This window comes from Oryctolagus cuniculus, chromosome 7, assembly GCF_964237555.1.
Source record: "Oryctolagus cuniculus chromosome 7, mOryCun1.1, whole genome shotgun sequence".
Lineage (NCBI taxonomy): Eukaryota > Metazoa > Chordata > Mammalia > Lagomorpha > Leporidae > Oryctolagus > Oryctolagus cuniculus.
The window spans coordinates 139,113,576-139,135,214 of NC_091438.1; the positions used below are offsets into that span (position 1 = coordinate 139,113,576).

Here is a 21,639-nt window from a genome sequence, read left to right on the forward strand (position 1 = left end):
CCATGAGAGACCAGGAAAAGCACCTGGCTCCTGGCTCCTGCCATCGGATCAGCGCGGTGCGCTGGCTGCAGCGCGGCGGCCATTGGAGGGTGAACCAACGGCAAAGGAAGACCTTTCTCTCTGTCTCTCTCACTGTCCACTCTGCCTGTCAAATAAATAAATAAATAAAAATAAAATAAAATAAAATAAATGAAAAATATATATAATACCCTTTCATGATGAAAACTCCAAGCAAACTGGGTATAGAATGAACATTCCTCTACACAATCAAGGCAATTTATGACAAACCCAGGGCCAGCACCCTATTGACTGGGAAAAGTTGGAAGCATTCCCACTGAGATCCGGAACCAGAGAAGGATGCCCATTCTCATTACTATTATTCAATATAGTCCTGGAAGTTTTAGCCAGAGCCATCAGGCAAGAAAAAGAAATCAAGGGATACAAATTGGGAAAGAAGAAGTCAAACTATCTCTGTTTGCAGATGATATGATTCTATATATAGGAGATCCAAAAGACTCCACCAAGAGACTACTGGAACTCACAGAAGAGTTTGGTAAAGTAGCAAGATATAAAATCAATACACAAAAATCAACAGCCTTTTATACACAGACAATGCCTTGGCTGAGAAAGAACTTCTAAGATCAATCCCATTCACAATAGCTACAAAAAAAATCAAATACTTTGGAATATATTTAACCAAGGATATCAAAGATCTCTATGATGAGAATTATAAAACATTAAATAAAGAAATAGAAGAACATACCAACAAAATGGAAGAATCATCCATGTTCGTGGATTGGAAAAATCAGTATCATCAACATGTCCATTCTTCTGAAAGCAATTTACAGATTCAATGCGATACCAATTAAAATATCAAAGACATTCTTCCCAGATCTAGAAAAAAATGATGCTGAAATTCATATGGAAACACAAGAGACCCTGAACAGCGAAACCAATCTTATACAACAAAAACAAAGCTGGAGACATCATAATACCAGGTTGAAAGACATACTACAAGGCAGTTACAATCAAAACAGCTTGGTACTGGTACAAAAACAGATGGATAGACCAACAGAACAGAATAGAAATGCCAGAAGTCAATCCAAGCATCTACAACCAACTTATATTTGACCAAGGAGCTAACACCAATCCCTGGAGCAAGTACAGTCTCTTCAACAAATGGTGCTGGAAAACTGGATTCCCACTTGCAGAAGAATGAAGCAGTACCCCAACCTTACATCTTAAACAAATATCCATTCAAAATGGATTAGAGACCTAACCAACCCTACAACTTGATACTATCAAATTAAGAGAACATTGAGGCTGGCGCCGCGGCTCAATAGGCTAATCCTCTGCCTTGCGGCGCCGGCATACCGGGTTCTAGTCCCGGTCGGGGCGCCGGATTCTGTCCCGGTTGCTCCTCTTCCAGTCCAGCTCTCTGCTGTGGCCAGGGAGTGCAGTGGAGGATGGCCCAAGTGCTTGGGCCCTGCACCCCATGGGAGACCAGGATAAATACCTGGCTCCTGCCATCAGATCAGCGTGGTGCGCCCGCCGCAGTGCGCTGGCCGCAGCAGCCATTGGAGGGTGAACCAATGGCAAAGGAAGACCTTTCTCTCTCTCACTGTCCACTCTGTCAAAAAAAAAAAAAAAGAGAGAGAGAGAGAGAGAGAGAGAGAGAGAGAGAGAGAGAGAACATTGAGGAAATCCTCCAAGACATCGGCACAGGCAAAGAGTTCTTGGAAAAGACTCTAGAGGCACAGGCAATCAAAGTCAAAATTAACAAATGGGATTACATCAAATTGAGAAGCTTCTGTACTGCAATAGAAACATTCAGGAAAGTGAAGAGGCAACTGACAGAATGGGAGAAATTATCTGCAAACTATGCAACTGATAAAGGATTAATAACCAGAATATATAAAGAGATCAAAAACTCCATAACAACGAAACAACCAAGTTTAGAAATGGGCAAAGGATTTAAACAGACATTTTTCAAAAGAAGAAATCCAAATGGCCAACAGACACAGGAATAAATATTCCAGATCACTAGCCATCAGGGAAATGCAAATCAAAACCACAATGAGGTTTCACCTCACCCCAGTTAGAAAGGCTTTCATACAGAAATCAACAAACAACAAATGCTGGTAAGGATGTGGGGGAAAGGTACCCTAATCCACTGTTGGTGGGAATGTAAACTGGTAAACCTACTATGGAAGACAGTATGGAGACACCTCAGAAATATGAATATAGACCTACCATATGATCCAGCCATCCCACTCCTGGGAATTTACCCAAAGGAAATGAAATAAGCAAATAAAAGAGTTAGCTGCACCCCCATATTTATTGCAGCTCAAATCACAATAGCTAAAACATGGAACAACCTAAATGTCCATCAACTTAAGATTGGATAAAGGAACTATGGGATATGTATACTATGGAATACTACAAAGCGGTAAAAAAAAAAAAAAAAGAAATCTGGTCATTTGCAACAAAATAGATGAATCTGGAAACATTCTACTTATTGAAATAAGCCAGTCCGAAAGGGATAAATATCACATGTTCTCCCTGATCTGTGATAACAGAGCACCTAAAAGAAAATCTGTAGAAAATTGATGCTTCAAGAAGCAATGACTTGAACAGCCCATCTCAACTGTCAAAAAACAGCTTTTTTTCTTCTTCATACTATTTGTTGAACTCTTTACTTAACATAGAGCTAATCATATTTGTATTAAGTCAATTGAAATAGATCTCAGTAAAAAAGTTAAGAGTGGGAATAAGAGAGGGAGGAGGAAGTTTGTAACTGTAAAGCCGTATAGTTCTGCATACATTCACACAGACTTCTAAGGGTACAGTTTCAAAATCTGCCATGGGACTCCAAATCTCATTAACCTGGGTGGTAAAAATGCCATCTTAAGTGTTAAAGAGATCATATAAATAGAATTAAGTGTTAAATAAGATCTAGTGTCTTGCAATAATAATAGAATGAAAAAGGAGTGAATGTTCCAACATGGGAAGCATCCACACAGCAGAGTCATAGAATGACAATCACTTTAAATAGCACTCTGACCTCAGAGTCAGCCCTTAAGGCATTCTGGTCTGGCTAAAAAGCCCATGAGAGCATTTCAGACATGGAAAGCCAAAACACTGTGGCAAAAAATGTCCTACATGAAGGATCTCTGTGAGTGAGACCCCAGTGGAAAGAAGGGGCCATCAAAGACGGATGTACTTTTCTCTAAAGGGAGGAGAGAACTTCTACTTTGCTTATGGCCTTTAAATATTAATGGAGATTGTGGATTCAAAAGGCTTCCATAGCTTTGGCAGCTCATGTCAAGAGCCCCAGGTGATCACTGATGTCATACATAAGAGTGTTAACTGTTAAATTAACATAAGTCACTATGCAGTAACTTCCCATGCAAGACCTCTGTGCTCAAAGAGCTGTATTATGAGAAATAACTATAAAACTTGTTTTCAGTTCTGTGTGTATATGTGTATGTGTTTGTGTGTGCAAATTGTTGAAATCTTTACTTAGTACAGAGTTGGTCTTCTGTGTATAAAGTTAATTGAAAATGAATCTTAATGGAGAATGGGACTGGAACTGGGAGGGAAAGGGAGGAGGAGGTGGGGTGGGAGTTGGGGTGGGAGAGTGGGTATAGTGGGAACAATCACTATATTCCTAAAGTTGTACTTATGAAATTTTTACTCATTAAATAAAAGGTTTCTTTGGGGAAAAAATAATAAAGTATATGGGAGCAGAAGTATAGGGGGAAAAGAAAAAAAGATTAAACTGCTTACTTTGCTAAAAAAATAAAAATAAAAGGTCGGTGGAAAATGGAATAAAAATTTAAAATATAAACTTTCTCAAAGTAAGTTCCATCAAGTTCAAGATACTTTTTTAAAAAAGATTTTATTTATTTATTTGAGAGGTAGAATTACAGACAGTGAGAGGGAGAGACAGAGAAAGGTCTTCTTTCTGTTGGTTCACTCCACAGATGGCCATAATGGCCAAAGCTGTGCCGATCCAAAGCCAGAGCCAGGTGCTTCTTCCCGGCCTCCTGTGCAGGTGCAAGGGCCCAAGCACTTGGAACATCTGCTTTCCCTAGCTACAGCAGAGAGCTGGATTGGAAGAGGGGCAGCCAGGACTAGAACTGGCGCCCATATAGGATGCCGGCGCTGCAGGCAGATGATTAACCTACTGTGCCATGGAGCCGGCCCCAAGTTCAAGACACTTTTTTTTAAGCAGTTATTCAAGTCAATTAGTTCATCTCTAAAGAACTGAGGGTCCTGGGAATTTATCCATATCAATGTAGCCCTTTCTTTAAAAAAAATATTTATTTATTTGAGAGGTAGAGTTACAGACAGTGAGAGGGAGAGACAGAGAGAAAGGTCTTCATTCAGTTGGTTCACTCCCCAGATGGCCACTCGGCCAGAACTGGCCGATCCAAAGCCAGGAGCCAGGTACTTCCTCCCGGTCTCCCACATGGGTGTAGGGGCCCAACACTTGGGCCATCTTCTACTGCTTTCCCAGGTCATAGCAGAGAGCTGGATTGGAAGTGGAGCAGCTGGGACTAGAACCGGTGTCCATATGGGATGCTGGCGCCGTAGGCAGAGGATTAGCCTACTGCGCCATGGAGCTGGCCCCACCCTTTTTACATTATCAACTGAAGAAAGATATGTGCCTTTTGAGAGTTTTTGAAGATTAGGAAAAAGAGTCAGAAGGAGTCAACTCAGGCCTGTGAGTTAGATACCTAATGATTTCACATCAAATGTCCACAAAATCGTCCTTGCTCAATGAGAGGAATACACAGAAGCACCATCAAGGAGGACAAGAGCTCTGCTGAAGCTTCCCAGGCACTCTCTGCTAAAGCACTGGAGAATTTCTCAGAACACTTGGATGAAAAGCAGATATTATCATTCTCTGGCCCTCTAGAAAATTGACAAGCAAAATGCCTTGGGCATCCCCAAAAAACTGTTGCCATGACCTTTGCCCTTCACTGGTCCACTTTTGCTTTGATTGGACCACTTCTACCTCTTGGAAGCCAATGTTTTGTGCTTTGTCTTAAGGACCATACTGGAAAAATGTTTCATCTCCTGCTATAATTCTTTAATCCTTCAGGGACTTGATCCCACTGGTTTGAAACTTCCATTGAAAGCTCTGCTCTCATCTGAAGCTGATCTGGGCACAAGTATGGGCACTCTTACCAAGCACAGAGTTTGCTCCCCTTCAATTTATCAGTCAGAACTGTATACACTGAGCCAACTGAGATGTCTATGATGTAGGCTACTGTTTCTGCCATTAATCACTGCTCTCCAACTAGGGCACAAACAAAAGCAATTTTTTCTGCACAACTTGATGTGGATGATCTGTTGCAGCAGGCTTCACATTCAACATCATCTGGTCCCTTCCTAAAGCAAGTTATTCATTTGTAAACTGCTGATTTCTCTGGGCCACAGTCCCCATAAACATTACATAAAACTCCAATGCTTCCACTCAAGCTTAACCATAAATTTTCAGTTTGTTCTTATTTCAATATTTGCAGAATTCATATTGTTCTGAGGGGTTCTTTACAAACCAATGTCTTACCCATCTTAGTGCCTCAAACTAGATCCTGTTCAGACATGTTATAACAAGCTGATTTAAGTTTTCTTTGATGCAAAAAAGTCTATGCATAGTTTCATAATATGCATTTCCATGAACTTGCTGAAATCTTCTCATAGCAATGGTAAGTAAGCATATCAACATCATATGTCATTCAGGAATTGCAAATTATAAAACAATGAGACACACTAGACAACTATTAGAATGGCTAAAATCCAAAATACAACACCAAATGCTAGCAAGCATGTGAGACAACAGGAACTCTCATTCAGTGTTGGTAGAAATACAAAATGGTACAGCCACTTTGGAAGACAGTTTGGCAGATTTGTACAAAACTAAACATACTCTTACCATATGATGGAGCAATCATGCTCCTTGGTATTTACCCAACTGAAATGAAACTTATGTCCATACAAAAACCTGCACACAGACATTTATAGCAGCCTTATACATAGCTACCAAACAGACACAACCAAGACGTCCATCAGTAGGGGAGTGGATAAATAACCTGCAGTAAACATTGAGACCATGAGTATTACTTAGCATTAAAAAGAAATGAGCTAAAAAAGCATTTTTCAAAACGCATTAAAGTTAAGTGTATACTATTGAGTGAAGGAAGCCAATCTGAAAAGGCTGCAATACCATATGATTCCAAGTATATAATATTCTGGAAAGGCACCATGGTACAGTAGGTTAACCCTCCACCTGCAGCACTGGCATCTCATATGGGCGCCGGTTCTAGTCCCAGCTGCTCCTCTTCCAATCCAGCTCTCTGCTGAGGCCTGGGAAAGCAGTAGAAGATGGCCCAAGTGCTTGGGCCCTGCACCTGCATAAGAGACCAGGAAGAAGCACCTGGCTCCTGGCTTCGAATCAGTGCAGCTCCAGCCGTTGCAGCCATTTGGGAAGCGAACCAACAGAATGAAGATCTTTCTCTCTGTCTCTCCCTCTCACTGTCTATAACTCTACCTCTCAAATAAATAAATAAAATCTTAAAAAAAAAAAAAAAACAAAAAAAAAAAACAACTATGGAGCCAAAAAAAAAAGGCTAGTGTTTTCCATGGTCGAGAGACGCAGGAGGGATAATTAAGCTGATATGCAGAGTCCAGAGGACCTTCAGGGCAGCTGAAACTCTCCTGATACTATAACGGTGGGTACCACACATTACATATTTGTCAAAACCCATAGGATGCACAACACCAAGAGTGAGCCTCAGTGTAAACTAAGGACTTTGGGTGATAATGATTGTCAAGGTAGGTGCAACATTCACAACAGATCTTCAATTCAGTGCAGGATGTTGACAGAGGGAGAGCTGTGCTTATCTTGGATTAGGAGGAATATGGGAACTCTATTTTTCTCTTAATTTTGCTGTGACCCTCAGAATTCACTAGACACACTATTCACAAAAAAGATTAATTTTCTTAAAATCAGTAGAATACTGGAGGGGGGGGGCAGTGAACAACAAATCCATCAAAAATGCCTGTGTACTACACAAAAGCCTGAACAAACCTGGAAGCAGCCAGGATGTCCTTCAGTAGGTAATGGCTGACTACACTGTGATATATCCACACCATGGAATACTGCATAGCACTAAAAAGAAATGAGCTAACAAGCCACAGAAACACACGAAAGAACCCAAAACGCATATTACTAAGTCAAAAAAGGCTATCTGCAAATGCTACATATCATATGATTATAACCATATGACATTCCAGAAAAGGCAAAACAGAGACAGTAGAAAAATCAGTGGTTGCCAGGGGTTAGAAGAAAGATGAATAGGTAGAATGAACAGGATTTTTAGAGCAGTGAAACTATTTTGTATGACACTCCTGGTGGGCGTTATTACACATCTATCAAAACTCATAGAATGTATAACTCTAAGAGTCCTGATTCTACTGTGGACTTTGATAATGATGTATCAATATAGGCTCATCAAAGGGAACCTATGTTGGGAGGGAGGCAGGGGCCAGAACTCTACTTTTTTGCTCAATTTTGCCTTGGATATAAAACTTTCTAAAAAGTAAAGTCCGTTTTTTAAAAACACCTGTGTTTCTGGCAGCAAGCGGGTCCTGAAAAATTGGCAATAATAGATGGAAAGAAACTAAAAATAACAAAATAACATAACTGAAAATGCCCTTTAGGAAAATATCTTATGAGCGATTTAGTCTACAGACACAGACTTTTTTCAGGTGGCAGTTCACTTTGAGGAATATAGTTGATACAATTCATCTCACTACAAATAAATTTCTCTTGCACAGAAGGTAACTAAGTCACACACCTTGCAATGCAAGAGAATAAACTATACCACATTTACCCGAAAAGTAGCGCCTTTACTACTTACCTAATGGTTTTGAAATTTGTGAGCACTCTGAAGTAGCCAGAAAAGTTAGAGCCAAAACTCAAAAGTCCCAGGAGCATCTGAATGCCAGCTCTGCATTCGATTCCAGTTTTCTGCTAACATGCACCCTGAGAGGCAGCTGGTGACGGCTCAAGTAGTTGGATTCCTGCCACCCATTTTGGAGACCTGGATTAAGTTCCCAGTTCCCAACTTCAGCCTGGCCCAGCCATGGCTGTTGTAGACATTTGGGAAGCAACTCCAGCAGATGGAAGATGTGTGTGTGTGTATGTGTGTGTGTGTCTGCCTTTCAAATAAATAAAGACAGAAAAATAAACATAAGAGAGAAGATTCCATTCCCTTATTTTATTTTATTTTATTTTCTATTTTAGAAGCAGTTCAAGCCTCGGTCAGCTCACAAGGACATACTTCGAGAGCCTCTGGTCTAGTCCAACCCTCTCACTTTACAGATGAGTAATCATAAAGACTGTTCTCATCTCTGGGTCTCAAGATCATCCTCTTCCAGCTCTGAAGCCCTAAGACTTCCATTGTTTATTCACTGCCCAAATACCCAAAGAAATTATATGGGGAGGTGGTGGCAATTAAAATGAGGCACTCTCTCTCATACATAGTTCTGTAACTTTAAATATTACTCTTACCATACGTTTAATCAGCTGGTAATCAGAAGCAAAGCCACAGCTCTTAAACCTTCTTCCCCCAACCTCACAGCAGTATAGAGCATTCCATTTTAAAGGTGCAGAAAAACCCTGCCATTTGCATCAGGTAGGTTCCCAATCCTCTAATTTCCCAAAACAAAGCGTGGTTAGGCATAATATCCTAAGAATTTCTGACTGTAACAAGCGGAAAGCGACAGGGTTATGTTGAGGTGAAGACTCTGGCTGGCTAGCCCAGCTCATGGCCAGGTGAAGGACCTGTTCCACATAGGATGCCAGCTCGAAGCAGGACTCAAGAGCTGTGTAACAGCATGATTATGAATTGTATCACAGACCTTCAGTCACTTGCAAATTAAAACAACTGTGAATGTGAAATCTGCGACATGATACATCCGCTTCCCTTATTTCAGCTCTACCACTTAGTTATCTAAATTCAAACAACGGACTTTGTCTAGTTACCCATTTGAAAAATGGCAATGATCACAGTACCTGCCTTATTGGGTTGCTGGGCTGACTGGATGAAGGATACGTATAACAAGCTCAGAACAGTGTGTGGCACACAGTGAATGTTACAGAATGTCAGTTAATATCTTATTTGAGCTTCATGACTTAGAGGTATTTTAATTCCCATAGTTTGCAGAAGAGGCATCTGTTGTGTAGTAGAAAGAACAATGACCTCAGAAGCTAAGGATCTAGGTTCAGCCTCTGGTTCACTTACTGAGTGACCCCCTCTGAGCACCTGGCTTGCAGGGCCTAGTTTTACCTATAAAATGAGGACGGCAATACCATTTCTGTCCACCCACATTACTGCTAAAAGCATCCAAGATCACATATGTGAAAACATTTTGCTAATTTTGCTAAACAAAAGACGTTTCAGATGAGCCACAGTGTGAGTCCTGTTGTAGGAGGCAGTACAGGCTTTAGAGATACACTGAGTTCAAATTCGGGTTCCATCATCCTAGAAGCCGTGTGACTTGGACAGATCACCTTTCTCTGCCTCACTGACAACAGTACTTATCTCACTAATACACATAAAACACTTGAAACAGTACCTGCTACACAGTAAGGCTCGGAAAATGTCAGTTGCCCATCAATTACTGCTACCATTACAGTGGTCTGGGCTATTATTAACCCAGTCCCAGTCCCCCACCTTGGCCGACAGACTCAGAGAACAGAGCATTTGCCTCACCTGCTGTCCCGCGGCCTGGGCCTCGCGGTGCCAATCCTCCACCAGGGCTACTGCTTCCTCCCCACTCTCAGGGTGGCGCGCCCGCACCCAGGTCTGGACCTCCTTGGGCAGGATAGTCAGGAACTGCTCCAGCACCAGCAGCTCCAGGATCTGTTCTTTGAGGCGGATCTCCGGCCTCAGCCAATGACAGCAGAGAGCCCAGAGCTGGCTGAAGGCCTCGTGCGGTCCAGCCGCATCCCTGTACTGAAACTGCCTGAAACGCTGGCGGGAGGCCTCGGGCCCAGGGACAGGGTCATGGTGGTTTTCCAGGGGTTTGGATTCTGATCCCCATGAGTCCTCCTCCAGTTTTACAATCAGGAAGTCTTCAGGTTCTGGAGGGGGAGAGGCTTGGGCCCAAGAGTCCAAGACCACAGCCATGGTCTAGCCTGGACGCCTCACTTCAGCTGGGCTGTCTTTGGCTTCCTGCATCTATAGGGCGTCCTCCATGGGGTTCCTGAGGCAAGGACTGCTCCTCCAAGGCTCTGAAGGAAGAAAGACAAAGGACAGAGTGAGCAAGAGGATCCAGGAGCCTCACTTTCCTCATCCCCCTACACCTTCCTTCACCTTTGCAAGGCACAGAGGTGTTAAGAGATGCAGAAATGACACCACAATCTGACGCCAGCAGCCAGCACACTTTAGAGGAAGACAGCACATGGTTAAATCCTCTGGGACATACCCAAACACCTTAACCTGGTCCCTCTAACCTCCTAGAACTTGCCCAGTGTAGCCTTCTTCCCTTCTACACATGTCCAAGGTCGAACCTTCTCTCAAGTTGGGTTCCAAATGTCACCCCCTCCTTAAGGCCTTTCTTTTTGAACTCTAAAACCTGGCATTCTTCTAATGATGCCCCCCTTGCAAAATCCTTCTCCCCCTCTACACTCCCCATCAGCCATCGCACCCATTTGGCATTACTCATCAATGTCTGTGGGGAGCAACTCAGACTAGACTAAGTTACTCGAATTAAGACTTATTCTATGCATCTGCTCTCCCACAATATGGCGCTGGGAGAGGAGTAAACAGCTTCTACGCAGCTGCCTCTCGCCAACTTGAGTGATGACCTGCAGGAGCTGATCCTGCTCCTGATTGGAGGAGAGCAGCGTGCTCGGCGTGTGGGTAGCAGAGTTGGGATTGGTGGAAGAGGACTATAAAGGAGGAGAGAGACAACATGCACCAAGAACATCTAAGGGGAACACCTGAGGAACATCTGAGCAGCCCCCGAGAGAGCTGGCCAGCGGTGTGCTGCTCCCCCGCGGAAGTGGGGAAAGTGGCAGGGGGAACCGCCCTTCCACGGAGGTGGAAGGGTCGGTAGCCAACCCGGGAAGAACCAGCAGCAAACCCGGGGAGGGCCGAGCAGACAAAAGAACAGCGCAGGGTCCTGTGTCGTTCCTCCACGAAGAGGGGGAGCGACATAATGGTGCCGTGACTCGGATAGGAAGCCTAGGCAGGGTTTAGTGTCGTTCCTCCACGAAGAGGGGGAGCGACAAACGTCCAATCAGATTATTCCCAAAACTCCAGTCATGACTGTCTCCAAATCTCTAGACCCCAAGATTCAAACACTTACATGATGTTTCCTCTGGACGCTTCCCTTAGCACCTCAAACTCATGTGTCAAAATCGAATTTATCACATTCTCCTGCAAACCTGTCTGGTGCCCCCTCCTCCCCTTTATCAGTGAAGGCATCACCTGCCATCAAGCTACACACACTAGACACTTGGTCATCCTCCTCCAAGATCCCTCACATCCAACTCATCACCAAGCCATGTTCCCTAGGTCCCCACATCCCCAGGGCCACCTCCTCAGTCCAGACATCATTTTGTCTTTCATTTGATCAGCTGCCCAACTCACAGCTCTGCCTCCACTCCCCTCCCCCAACCCCGGTCCATCCTTTGCACTGCTGCCTAGACTAAATCAAATTTGACTCCGTCATTTCCCTACTAAATGCCCATCAGCACTCTCCCATTTCCCTGGGCATAAAGCACAAACCGTGCCCATGTCTCCAACCTCATCTCTTCCTCAAGTTTCCACACATCAGGGTGTTCTAGCTGCACAGCTTGCAAGCAGTCCCTATACTGTGTTGCCCTCTGAACCCTTCCCTGTGCTGCGGCCTCCTCCTCCCTTTCTTCGCATCACTGGGTCTTGGCTTAGATTACATTTTTTCCACAAGGCCTTTGTTTCCTGAAACAAGATCCAGTCCTAAACTGCAAGCTTCCACAGTATCTTCTGTTTTCCGAGTCCTAACCCTTTATTGTAATCATCTCACCCACTAGATCATAAGCTTCCAAAGGGATCTAGCCTAGGGCTCAGTGCACACAGGCAAACAGGGAGCCCTCAGTAAACAGCAAAGGCACAACCCATCAACTAATGACGTTGGTGTGTCACGAAGCAAGGATTACTACTAATCCCCTTCTGTGCACACTCGATAAAACAAGAATAAACGACCTTCCTGTTCATGCCAGAGGAACTCCTTTCTCCTCTCCATTGCCATCACTCTGTGATACATTTTCTACGTTAATATTAGAGGGATATGTATATGTGTCCCCAAGGAGATGACTGCCTCCTTGATGACACTCATGCTGGGTTATCTGAAAAAATGCTCTCTTTGTGACATTTCAAACGAGTGTAGATGATACAAAAAAAAAAAAAATTCTGGCTCAAAGGAGGCCATTAGCTGCTTCCAAGTGGCTATGACACAGCTAAACTGAGAATGAAGGGAGGGTGGCATTTTGCATTTTAGGTCATCTGACTGGACTGTATGGGAACAAGGCAAGGGCGATGAAAAATGAAGGCTTGTCCTAAAAACCTCCATACACTAAGGAAAAGGCGGGGAGTAGAACGCATGGCTACCTGGCAACATCCTGCCCATTCTTCAGCTACCAGCTCAAATGGTGCCTCCTCTGATAAGACTTCATCAACACGCCCTCATGTCATGTCCTGCTCCCAGCCCTGCTCTCCAAGCACTGCCTCCCTAGTCCCAGGTTCCCAAAGCAAACCCCAAAGTATCTCTAAAAGATGTGGTAGCCTACACTCACAGAGTTGCCTGTTTCCACATCTGACAGCCCCACTAAACTCAGTTCTTGGGGCCAATACTGAAACTTACCTAAATCTGTGTTCAGTGTCCAATCCAGTACCTGACAAATAGTGGGACCATCAAAAAGGTTTTTTGTCTTTTATTCAAATGGTAAATCTGGTAGATCAAGAGCCCAGTGGGCATGAAAGGTCCAAAACTTATATTAAACTAAATAATTAACCATTCAGGAGACTTTTCTCTCCAACCACAACCTTACAGATGGACTATACAAACACATTTCTATCACTCTCATGTGCAAGCGCTAATTCACCAGTCATTCACACTGTATACAGTCATACACACTAGGTACACTGTACTGGGAGCTAGAGATTCAACAGCAGCACAACAGACAGTCCCTACCTTCAAGGAAGTTGAAGTCTAGTAAAAGACACAAGCAAGGATGTGTGTGCTCCAACACAAAGAAGCCACTACAACATAACAGCCGAAAATGGGTGGAGGGAAGAGACCAAGATGGCGGAACAGGGAGGGGACTTACTGCTCTAGTCTAGGGGAGGATAGTTTTTAAAAAATGGAGAGAGTGCAATCTCAGGGAAGAGTTAGGGAGAAAATGGCAGAGGAAACTCCACACAAATTAGAGGGACACTGTGGATCTACGTGGAGGGTGTGGATGCACACAACTCAGGACCCCAGCAGTTGAGAGCCTCAGAACCAGCTTTGAAGAGTAAAGCGAGACCAGACTGCAACAGCCTAAGCCTCTGGTGATAAAGCTGAGGGAAGAGACTGGTAAGAGTCCGGCTTGGAGCCCTATGGGGAACAGTATACCTGCCAACCTAGAGGCTAAAAAGGGGGGCACATTTCTCTCCCCGACCACCCAGCACCTGCATCCTGTAACTAGCTGAGAGGGAGTAGGTGCCATTTTTGACATCTGTAACAGCTGCAACATCTCATGTCTGTACACCCAGTATCCAGCTGAGAGAAGACCCCTGAGTCCGGCTGGGAGAATTGACAGGGGTTAAGGGCTCGTGACTGTGGAGGTCTTTGTGCTGGGACTGTGAAAACACTGTGGCTGCATGTGAGGGCGCAGGGTGTGGCTGGGTCTTTGGGCAGTCACTATGGATGTCTCCACACACTTGGGGCTCTCAGATTCCCTGGTCAGGGTCATTGCTGCAGGATCCATGCTCACACAGACAACTGCACAGATCCTTTGTATGGTTCTTGTGGCAGTGCAAATGAATATTACACCCACTGGGGCTAGCAACCAGGCACTAGGGTCTCCTTGGAGGAGAGGGGGTGAGCATAAGACTATGCCAACAGAGCAGATTAAATCTCTCCTCTGATTAAAAGAGAGAGAGAGAGAGAGATTTACCACACCCAATTTGGGTATCACCTTGGACACTCCTCTCACCCTGTAGCACTGAACAGAGCTCCCTGGCCACACCCAGTACACCCCTCAGGGTATTCACTGAAAAAACAGACACTCCACTAATCCACAGAGGCATAGCCAAAAGATAAAAGCCATCACAGGGAAAAACAAACAAACTAAAAAACAACAAGTATCTCCACAAATGCCTAAAAGTAAATGCAGCAATTTAAGAAACAAGAATAAGGCAGACAAAGTGACACCTCCAAAGGAACACAGCAACATTTCAATACTAGAATGTGAAAATGAAGAGACCAAAGAAATGCTGGAAACGAAATTCAAAAAATGGATCATAGGATTACTTAAAAGTAATCAAAAGCAAATCCATGAATTAAAGAAGTCCATACATGACATGAATGAAAATTTCTCACATGAAATTGAGATTTTAAAGAGAAATCAAAATGAAATATTGGAAATGAAGAATTCAATAGATCAAATAAAAAATGTGGTGGAAAGCCTTAACAACACACTCAGTGAGGCAGAAAAAATAATATCCAAGTTACAAGACAAATCTTGGGAAATTTTACAGACAGACCAAAATCAAGAAGAAGAAATTTAAAAAACTAAAAAAACAGTGTTGGAGATTTATGGGACACTATCAAATGACCCAACATACAGGTCTTAGAATTTCCTGAAGGTGTAGAAAGAGAAAACGGAGTAGAAGGCCTTTTTAGTGAAATAATTACAGAAAACTTCCCTAATTTGGAGAAAGAAAGGGACATCCAACTATAGGAAGCACATAAAATTCCTAATAGACATGACCAGGAAAGATCCTTACCACAACACATTGTAGTCAAACTCTCCACAGTAAATCATTAAGAAAATTCTAAAATGTACATGAGAGAAACACCAGATTACTTTCAGACAATCTCCAATTAGACTCACAGCAGACTTCTCATCAGAAACTCTACAGGCAAGATATATTCCAATCTTAAGAGAAAATATTGTCAACTCAGAATACGTACCTTGCAAAGCTCTCATTTATGAATGAAGGTGAAATAACAACCTTCCATAACAAACAGAAATTGAAAGAATTTGTCACCACTCATCCAACCTTACAAAATACGCTTAAGGATGTGCTTCACACAGAATCACAGAAACATGGTCATCACTATGAAAGAAGGTGAAGGCAGAAAATCTCAGTAACAGCATAAAGGAAATCCATAGTAAGCAACAGAAATCTTTATGGGAAAATGGCAGGACCAAGTTGTTACTTATCCACAGTCACCTTGAATGTAAATGGCCTCAGCTCTCCAGTTAAAAGATACAGACTGGCGGGCCGGCGCCGCGGCTCACTAGGCTAATCCTCCGCCTAGCGGCGCCGGCACACCGGGTTCTAGTCCCGGTCGGGGCGCCGGATTCTGTCCCGGTTGCCCCTCTTCCAGGCCAGCCCTCTGCTGTGGCCAGGGAGTGCAGTGGAGGATGGCCCAGGTGCTTGGGCCCTGCACCCCATGGGAGACCAGGAAAAGCACCTGGCTCCTGGCTCCTGCCATCGGATCAGCGCGGTGCGCCGGCCGCAGCGCGCCGGCCGCGGCGGCCATTGGAGGGTGAACCAACGGCAAAAGGAAGACCTTTCTCTCTGTCTCTCTCTCTCTATCCACTCTGCCTGTCAAAAAAAAAAAAAAAAAAAAGATACAGACTGGCTAAATGGATTCAAAAACAAAAGCCATCTTTGTGTTGCCTACAAAAAACACATCTCACCAACAAAGATACAAACAGACTGAAAGTGAAAGGATGGAAAAAGATATTCCATGTTAACAGAAACCAAAAAAGAGCTGGTGCAGCCATCCTAGTATCACACAAAATAGATTTTAACACAAAAACTGTTAAAAGACACAAAGAATGGCATTATGCAATGATTAAGGGATCAATTCAACAGGAAGATGTGACTATAATAAATGTATATCCACCTAATTACAGGACACCTGGCTATTTAAAAGAAATGTTAATGGATCTAAAGGGAGACATGGACTCCCATACAAGAGTAATGGACTTCAATACCCTGCTTTCAGCAATGGACAGATCAAACAGACAGAAAATCAGCAAGGAAACAACAGTTAATTGACACTACAGACCAAATGGACCTAATGGATATCTACAGAACTTTTCATCCTGAAGTTGTAGAATACACATTCTTCTCACCAGTGAATGGAACCTTCTCTAGGATAGATCACAGGTCTCAGCAAATTCAAGAAAATCAAAATCATACCATGCTTCTTCTCTGACCACAATGGAATGAAGTTGAAAATCAACAACTCAAGAAGCTCTAGAACATATGCAAACACATGGATACTGAACAACATGTTCCTGAATGAACAGTGGGTCACAGAAGAAATCAAAAGAGAAATAAAAAAAACTGTTGAGGAACAGTATTTTTTTTTCATACTATTTGTTGAACTCTTAGTATAGAATTAATCTGTGTATAAAGTTAATTGAAAGTGGATTTTAGTAAAAAAATAAGAATGGAATTAGGAGAGGGAGGAGGAAGAAAGGTAGGAAAACAGGTGGGAGGGCAGGTACAGTGGAAAGAATCATTGTGTTGTTAAAGTTGTATTTATGAAATGCATGAAGTTTGTACACCTTAAATAAAAGGTTTCTGGGGGGAAAAATAGCAATTAAAAGTTCTTCCTGGCCCAAAGCCTTGAGTCTCACATAATAGGTATTTTCTTCTGGGAAACCTTAAAAACCCAAAGGTTAATGTCAAATAGAAATAAGAAAGCCCCAGGGACTATATGCAACCACAACCTTTTCCACTCCTTCCTTAAGACTAATGTGGACAGTAACCTACTGTGGAGAGAGGGAGATCAACACCATCAGCCAACACCAGGGTGACTTCTATGAGAGGTGACCAAGAGAAAATGGACAAGGGTATTCCTCAGCCCTGACACTACTAGGAATGTCTGGGCTTCCAAGAGTATCTGCTTATTGAGTGCCCACAAAGTGCAGGCATAGTGCTAAGTGCCCTTCATTCATAATCTCACTGAGTCCTCCAGACAAGCAGGTAGTACCATTAGTATCCAGTTGCACTTCACAGACCTGTAACCCACACTACATACAAAGACCAGAAAGCGAAAGAGAATAATGTAAGTAGTGCAAGCAGTTCCATTTACTATGTGTCTGATGCAGAGCGAGCATGTGGTGGTGACAGCCATGGCTGCACTGCTCCCTCTCTTTTCACTGAGTCTGAGCGGAGCATCTTTCATACAGCCTGGTCTCTAACACAAGCCAACTCTCTGATCTAGTGTTCAAACAAGAAAACTCAGCTGCGCTGGTTAACTTACTGAAAGATTGTGTGTTGACTTCAGAAATGGCTCCTTGCCAAAGGATTTTCCAAGCCAACTGTGATTTTTGGCTGAATGTGATTTTCACCTTCTGTGCTGACTTTAGGATGTAATTAGCGAGTAGTAAAGTATGACTCCACTGTATCCTCACTTACATTTGAAGAAACTGAGCTTCATGATTCACTTAAGGTGACACAACTGGTAGAGTGAGCATCTAAGCCCAGATCCCTTTTCTCCAATCATTTTCTTTAACCACATCACATACCTTCTATGTACTGCTAGTCATCAAACTCCTGGGAAGATGGGATGGGACAGCAGCAAGAACATTAAGGCAGGAGTGCGCAGACGGGGGTTCTAGTTCCCTTCCTGCCATTTCCTAGCTGTGTGACTTTAGACTGGTCAGGTAGCCCTTGCAGCTACCTTATCTAGGCCACAATCTACCACTGACCCTACTTAGCAGTTACCCCAGGGGCCCCAATCAGCATGATGGGGGTAGAGCAAAGGGAAAGGAAAATGAGAATTCGGGGCTACAAGTCTACAGGAGCCTTGCTATGGAAAAGAAGTCAATGAACGATGTTAATTGGATGGGAACACTGGCTATCTATGGAGGGCTGGGGGAAACAAAAGGCTTGTGTGTTCTCAGGTCTTCCAATTTTTCCAAGAGTTGCTAGAACTCTGGATTTTTAAACACTGGCAACAAACCGTTGTTTCAAAAGCAACAAAAACATGAAGATTAAATAAAGCATGAGGTGAGCTTCATTCAACAGAGGCTATTACTTTGTACCCTTTCAGCTAAGTGACCTCAGAAGTCTCTTCTACCACCCAGGAAGACCTAAAAGGTACAGAGGTGAGGGCCAGGTGTTGACTGCTGTTAACATCAGGATCCTTTTTCACACACAAGGAAGCTAACAGGCATCTTGGGTGTTGGGGTAGAGAGGATGGATGTAGACAAGAAAAGCTCACCCAATGAATGAAGAGTAGGAAGATCTTCCCCAGTCCCACGGGAAAGACCTAGACTGGTTCTTGACCTCCAAAGAGAAAGAAAAGAAAGAAAGCAAGCTCCTAAGCTCCCAACAGCTGTTAGGTCCACTTGGCTGATGGTCCAAATATTGGTTTAGGAGCAGGCTGACTTCACACTTCAGGACTTAAACCAGGGAAAGCAAATAGGTTTTGTTTAAAACACAAGTTTCAATCAACTGGAAGTGGCTGCCTAGAGTGTGTCCCAAGGACCCTGAGTCCCAGGTGAATCCACATTCTGACCAATCGGCCAGGACTGCCAGACACGCAGCGAAGGGAAGTGGCAGCACTATTCCATGTATTTGCCATCCCAGGCTGAACCCTCCTCTGGCAATGAACCAGCCTCAGCTTCCTGCAGTCCCGTGAAAGACTGAAGCCCCTGTCCCTGGACAGCTCGCCAGGCTAAGACTGCAGCTCACACATTCCCGGTATATTCACCGAATGACCTGGTTTACAGCAGTGTCAATGCTCTGAGCTGAGCAGTGGGGAATCGAAGGTGACGCAGATGCTGTTCCTCTCCTGGAGGTACTCAGATTTCAGAGAAGGAGCCAAAAAAAAAAAAAAAATCACAGATAACTGTCATCTAAGGAGAAGTCATAGGAAGTCATGGGGGTTAGCCGGTCACTTAATCTGCTTCCGAGAACCTAACAAAGTGACAGCTGAGTTGCTTCTTGAAGGAAGAGTGGCTCTCTTGGCAGAGAATGGGACAGGGCAGGAGGTGCATACTCTGAGCACAGAGAACAGCATACAAAATGGTAGAAAGCCAAACGGCCTGATCAGGAAATGGGGAAACCCTCGACAGCCCTGGAGTGTGGAATGCACGAGGCAGGCTGCAAAGGAAGTTTAGCAAGGGTCTAGAATAGCAGGCTAGGGTGTTTGGACTTAATTCAACAGGCAGCTGGAGCCCAAGAAGGCCTTCAAGCGGGCGAAAGAGACCGCTCAAGTGGGTTAAACGGACCACACTGGCTACTGTGTGTTTGTCCACGCTGAAGAGAAGGGGAAAGGCAGGTGCCTTCGGCAAAAAAACCCTGCCAAGAAAGGGGCGGATTCGAGACACATCGAAGAAGCAGAACGATGTGGTGACCCTCAGATGCGGGAAAATGGGAGAGCAATCCGTGGGTCAGCAGGTGGGCAGGCATGTTGGGAGACTGCCATTCACTTCCCTCGGGCACAAGGAAGTTCGGGACAGAACGCGCAGCCGGTCCCTCCCACTGGGCTCCCGAGGCGACATCCCTGAGGGCGGAGCCCGGGGTGGGCCCCCTTGTTCTAGGCCAGCAGGCAGAGACGGAAACGCTATTCCTTCAGGTCGGGCTCCAGCTGAGGCCCTCGGACTTGACTTCTGGCCAGGGCCCCAGAGCTCGCGACCCTTCCTTGTGTGGGCTCCAGACTCTCCGAGAACGCTCCCACCTCCCAGACCTCTCTGAGCCTCCTTCCGAGGACCCTCCTCCCCCACCAGGGCCCTTTCTCTCCCTCCTCCTCCCCGACCCCTCGGTGACCCGTCCCAGCGCCGGGCGTTCATCCTCTGACCGCCCCTCTCCCTCCACCCGCACAGTTCAGCCGCTTCCTCCCCTCTCACCTGCCCCGGCCCCCTCTGACACCGCCTACTCCTAAGCCTCCAGCCCAGAGCCTGAGTCCCGGCTGCCCCCGCCCCGCCACCCGGACTCACCCACCGAGACACCCACTTCACAACAGGGCGGAAGTGCTCCTGAGTTCGCGCAGAGGATGCTGGGACGCGGAGTCCGAACGGCGCCACCCCAGGAACGGGGCGTCTGAGACTACAACTCCCAGAAGGCAAGGCGCGAGCGCCAGTGGACGTCCCCCTCCGTTCGCTGCCTTTCAGATGTCGTCAGCTAATAGATGTGCAACCTTCTCAAGGTCCTGGCACGGGGACAAATCAACCCGTGGGGGCGGGGCCTATTGCGATGCCAACCCTTTCTCGTAGGCTCTGGGATAACAGCACCGCCCGGTGGGCGGGGCCTGGACCGGGAAGGGGCGGGGCCTATTGAAGGGTGGGAGGGAGCCGTGGACCCGGAGAGATCAAAGGAGAAATAAGGGGAGGGGTGGCTGGAGGTGTCCAGACCGGTGGGCAGGAGGGGTCGGGCAGTTGAGGGTTCGGTTTCCAGCTCACAACTAAGCAGCGTGGCTTTAGGCGAATTCTCGCCTGTGACGTGAAGATAATAATTGCATCCATGTCACTGGGGTTTGACAGGCCCCCATGAGATAACACACCTAGCCGATTAGCTCGGGGTCCGGGTCCTGACCGGCGAATGCTGGCTGTCAGTATGCACTGACAGTATGTTGGCTGTGTGTCCTTAAACGCACTTTTTTGGGGGGTGGGGGCAGTCTGTAAAGTGCAGGTGGAATAGCACCTACGTTGCAGGGTGTTGTGAAGGTTGAGATGCCCTGGGTAAAGCAAAGTGCTTATGTCTGAAGTTTCTTGCTTTCAAATGCAGGATGCAGAGCTCGCCCAAGCTCACCGGTGGTGGTGAAACTTTGGGCAGGTTTCACCTAACCTCTTTAAGCCTCGGTTTGTTCATTTGTAAAATGGAAACCCTAATAATGACATCTTCCTGATAGAGTCATTGAGAGGAATCAGCAGGAGAAAGTGTGTAAGGAGCTTGGCACATAGAAGTCGGTTCGTAACCATTGGCTGCTGTTACTTTTACTAATGGTTTTGAGACTTCGGGCAAATTGACAGTACCTAGCACATGGCAAGGACATAGTGACTATATTAAAACTAAGGGATTTCCTAGTTTTGATGACCTAGTTCAAATTCCTTCTCTGTGAACCATTTTTCAACTTATTTATAGTAATAACTTGGGTCATTCAATACTCAGTGGACGTAACAGCGACCTATAAACACTCCGTGTGGTTGAATTCTCACAGCAGTCCTGTGAGACTGAGTGCTTAGAAAGAAGTGACCTGCACAAGGTCACACGGACAATACGAGCCATACCTGAAACGAAAGCTTAAAACTATGTGTGTGACTCCACGTGGGTATGTGGGGCTCATCTGGGCTCCACTTCTATGGGGAAGAGACCACTGGGCACCATGGTGGAGGGAACA

General features: G+C 44.9%; 1 protein-coding gene across 7 annotated transcripts in view; it reads right to left on the bottom strand.

Annotated features, from left to right (window-relative positions):
* ZSCAN20 (zinc finger and SCAN domain containing 20) overlaps positions 1 to 20,671 on the bottom strand; it is a 38,578-nt gene extending 17,907 nt beyond the window's left edge. Inside the window, exons 1-2 of one of the 7 annotated variants that reach the window (XM_008273722.4) lie at positions 20,240 to 20,671; positions 9,789 to 10,309 (exon numbers count right to left, since the gene is read on the bottom strand). In XM_008273722.4, coding sequence (XP_008271944.2) covers positions 9,789 to 10,205 — 417 coding nt within the window. In that variant the 5' untranslated portion in view covers positions 10,206 to 10,309; positions 20,240 to 20,671. Of the gene's footprint in view, positions 1 to 9,788; positions 10,310 to 20,149; positions 20,196 to 20,239 lie in introns of those variants that run through there. The other 6 variants (XM_051832055.2, XM_008273720.4, XM_008273719.4 and 3 more) reach the window with 6 other exon arrangements.
* Between the last annotated feature and the right edge of the window lie 968 nt (positions 20,672 to 21,639).